The sequence below is a fragment of the Penaeus japonicus genome, unplaced genomic scaffold (assembly GCF_977035675.1).
Source record: "Penaeus japonicus unplaced genomic scaffold, GWHDUDI00000001_assembly GWHDUDI00000002, whole genome shotgun sequence".
NCBI classification, from domain to species: domain Eukaryota; kingdom Metazoa; phylum Arthropoda; class Malacostraca; order Decapoda; family Penaeidae; genus Penaeus; species Penaeus japonicus.
Genome location: NW_028234404.1, coordinates 30,834,054 through 30,836,553, shown reverse-complemented (window position 1 = coordinate 30,836,553; position 2,500 = coordinate 30,834,054). Strand labels below are relative to the sequence as shown.

General features: G+C 28.7%; 1 protein-coding gene across 1 annotated transcript in view; it reads right to left on the bottom strand.

Annotated features, from left to right (window-relative positions):
* Positions 1-2,036: 2,036 nt before the first annotated feature.
* The window catches only part of Iml1 (GATOR complex protein Iml1), a 63,011-nt gene continuing 62,547 nt past the window's right edge, over positions 2,037-2,500 (bottom strand). The window contains exon 30 of the mRNA XM_086545285.1: positions 2,037-2,391. Coding sequence (XP_086401411.1) covers positions 2,185-2,391 — 207 coding nt within the window. The 3' untranslated portion in view covers positions 2,037-2,184. The remainder of the gene's footprint in view (positions 2,392-2,500) is intronic.

Below are 2,500 nucleotides of genomic sequence, written 5' to 3'. Positions count from 1 at the left end.
ATATATATATATATATATATATATATAATATATATAATATATATACATATACATATTATACATCTATCTAATCTACATATCTATCTACTAACTATCTATCTATAGATCCATCGATCTATCTATATATGCATGTATGGTAGAAAGGGCGTAGTGAGACCTTGAGTACAACATAAGAGGAAAGCTTGAGTTTTGAAGGCTACTATATTTTGGCATTCAGTAGAACATCAAGTGGAAAAGCATGAGGGTGCAGTGGCAAATTTATTTTTTAAACTTTTTTGCAAATTCCAACAGATAAACTTTTTACGCTTTTGACTTACTTTGATATGCATGTATATATATATATATATATATATATATATATATATATATATATATATATATATATATAATATATATATATATATATATATAGATAGATATATACAAACACATACACACACACATATATATGTGTAAGTGCGTATGAATGCATATAATTTTATTTCTAGTGATAAACAAAGTCTGTGTAATAGTTGATCATCATGTCAGAGATGTTGGGGCTATAGTAAAGAGAACCATTAAAAAAAGAATTGTAATATGTATAATAAATCCACACACAATAATATTTTAGTGGGCATAAAGATTTCTTAAAAAGTACTTATGTCTTCAATTAAAAAAAGGTTTTGGATGAAAAATATTCTTGTTTTGTATTAACCCTCTCTCGACGGGTGGTAAACCACGGTTACCGCTCATTCAAGGCCCGTTTGCAGGGTGCTGTCATACGGCGTCGACCATTTAATTGATTTAGGCCTATGCGGTTGAGAGCCCCGGCATTGCAACTTGCAAGGCTGCAATGCCCCCGGCATGAATGGGTTAATAAAAGAATAACACTATTTCATATATATATATATATATATATATATAGCTAATATATATATATATATATATATATATATATATATAATATATATATATATATATATATTTATGTTTATATATATATGCTTTGTTCCCTTAGCTCTGAAAGAAAATATTTTTTGTTTTTTTTTTTTTTTTTTTTTTTTTTTTTTTTTTTTTTTTTTTTTTTTTTTTTTTTTTTATTTTTTTTTTTTTTTAAAGGGGGTCCTCTAAGGTGTAAGAGTTGGGAATCACTGGTTTAGAAGATCCGACAAAGAAAACAAAATCGTTCATTTTCATTTTCATAAAAGTTTATTAATTTCTACCAAAAGCATCTCAAACAATCTTAAATATCCTGCTATAAACGATTCCTGAGATCCTAATGTTAGACTCTTGCTGGATGAAACTAAAAAATTTATAACAACAATTTTCTCAGCTCTTGGTAGATACTGTTTTACATGACCAACCCTGGCTCATAATAACACTCTATTTAGGAATGGGTAATATATATCAAATATGCTTTATGTATGAAATTGTCCAATCCTTTACACAAAGAATATTACTTCTACATAATAATCCTCTGGAGAACACTATCATATGTTTCACAAAAAGGCATAAGAGTTATCTTTGCATGATTACAAACTTTTGATTTACATATCTACAAGTTATTCAATGTTATTACAAAGACAAATGTTGATGCAAAATATAATGTAATCAATTCAAAACATGTTAGCACTAAATAGGTTTAATGTCATAACAACTTCTCAAAGTCAAAAAATCCAAATAAATGCAGATGTTTTTTGATTAAATGAAATATATTCATTGTATCATAGAATAAATCACATATACACATATATGCACCCACAGCCATGCACACAACCAAACCCAGACATAAATCCACATTCAAACTTACTTACCCACTTATCCACTCACTGTATCATCCGCAGATACACACACAGACACGGCATAGACATAGACACATATACAGTTACTCAATCTCTCCCTAACTCACTCACTTATTCACTCACTCACTCATATGTATATATCACAACTTTATATTACATACTACAATACTTCCATATCTCTGCTTGAAATAAAAAAGGAATTAATGATGAAAAAAATGAGATAACAAAGACAGTCTCAAGAGGTAAATAAACATTACTTATACACTTTCCACATAAACCTCAAGTATCAATCAAAGAAACATTGCTTGAGGTCAATATGTAAATCAATTTCTTTGTAAAAAAAAAAAAAAAAAAAAATAATAATAATAATAACAATAATAATAAATGTTCATCACTAACAACTTCAGGATTCTGCAATCAGTTCATCAGCTGGTGACACAGGTGACAACATGGGAAGATGAGAATCCCAAAAGTCTCGTAGCCTACCATGATGATTTGTACAAAATTGCCTGAAGTCATGAAGCATCTTTTCACCCAATGCTTCATCACCTGAGACAGAAGACTTCCACCGTCTCGTTAGCATGTAGTTGAAAGACCACAAAAATCCAGGCTGAAAAAAATAGTTATTATTAATTTTCAGATTTAACTGGAACTAATGAGTGTAAATGAAAATATGAACTCTGTGCCTAAACCATGAAAATGTATGAAATTTAAGTATG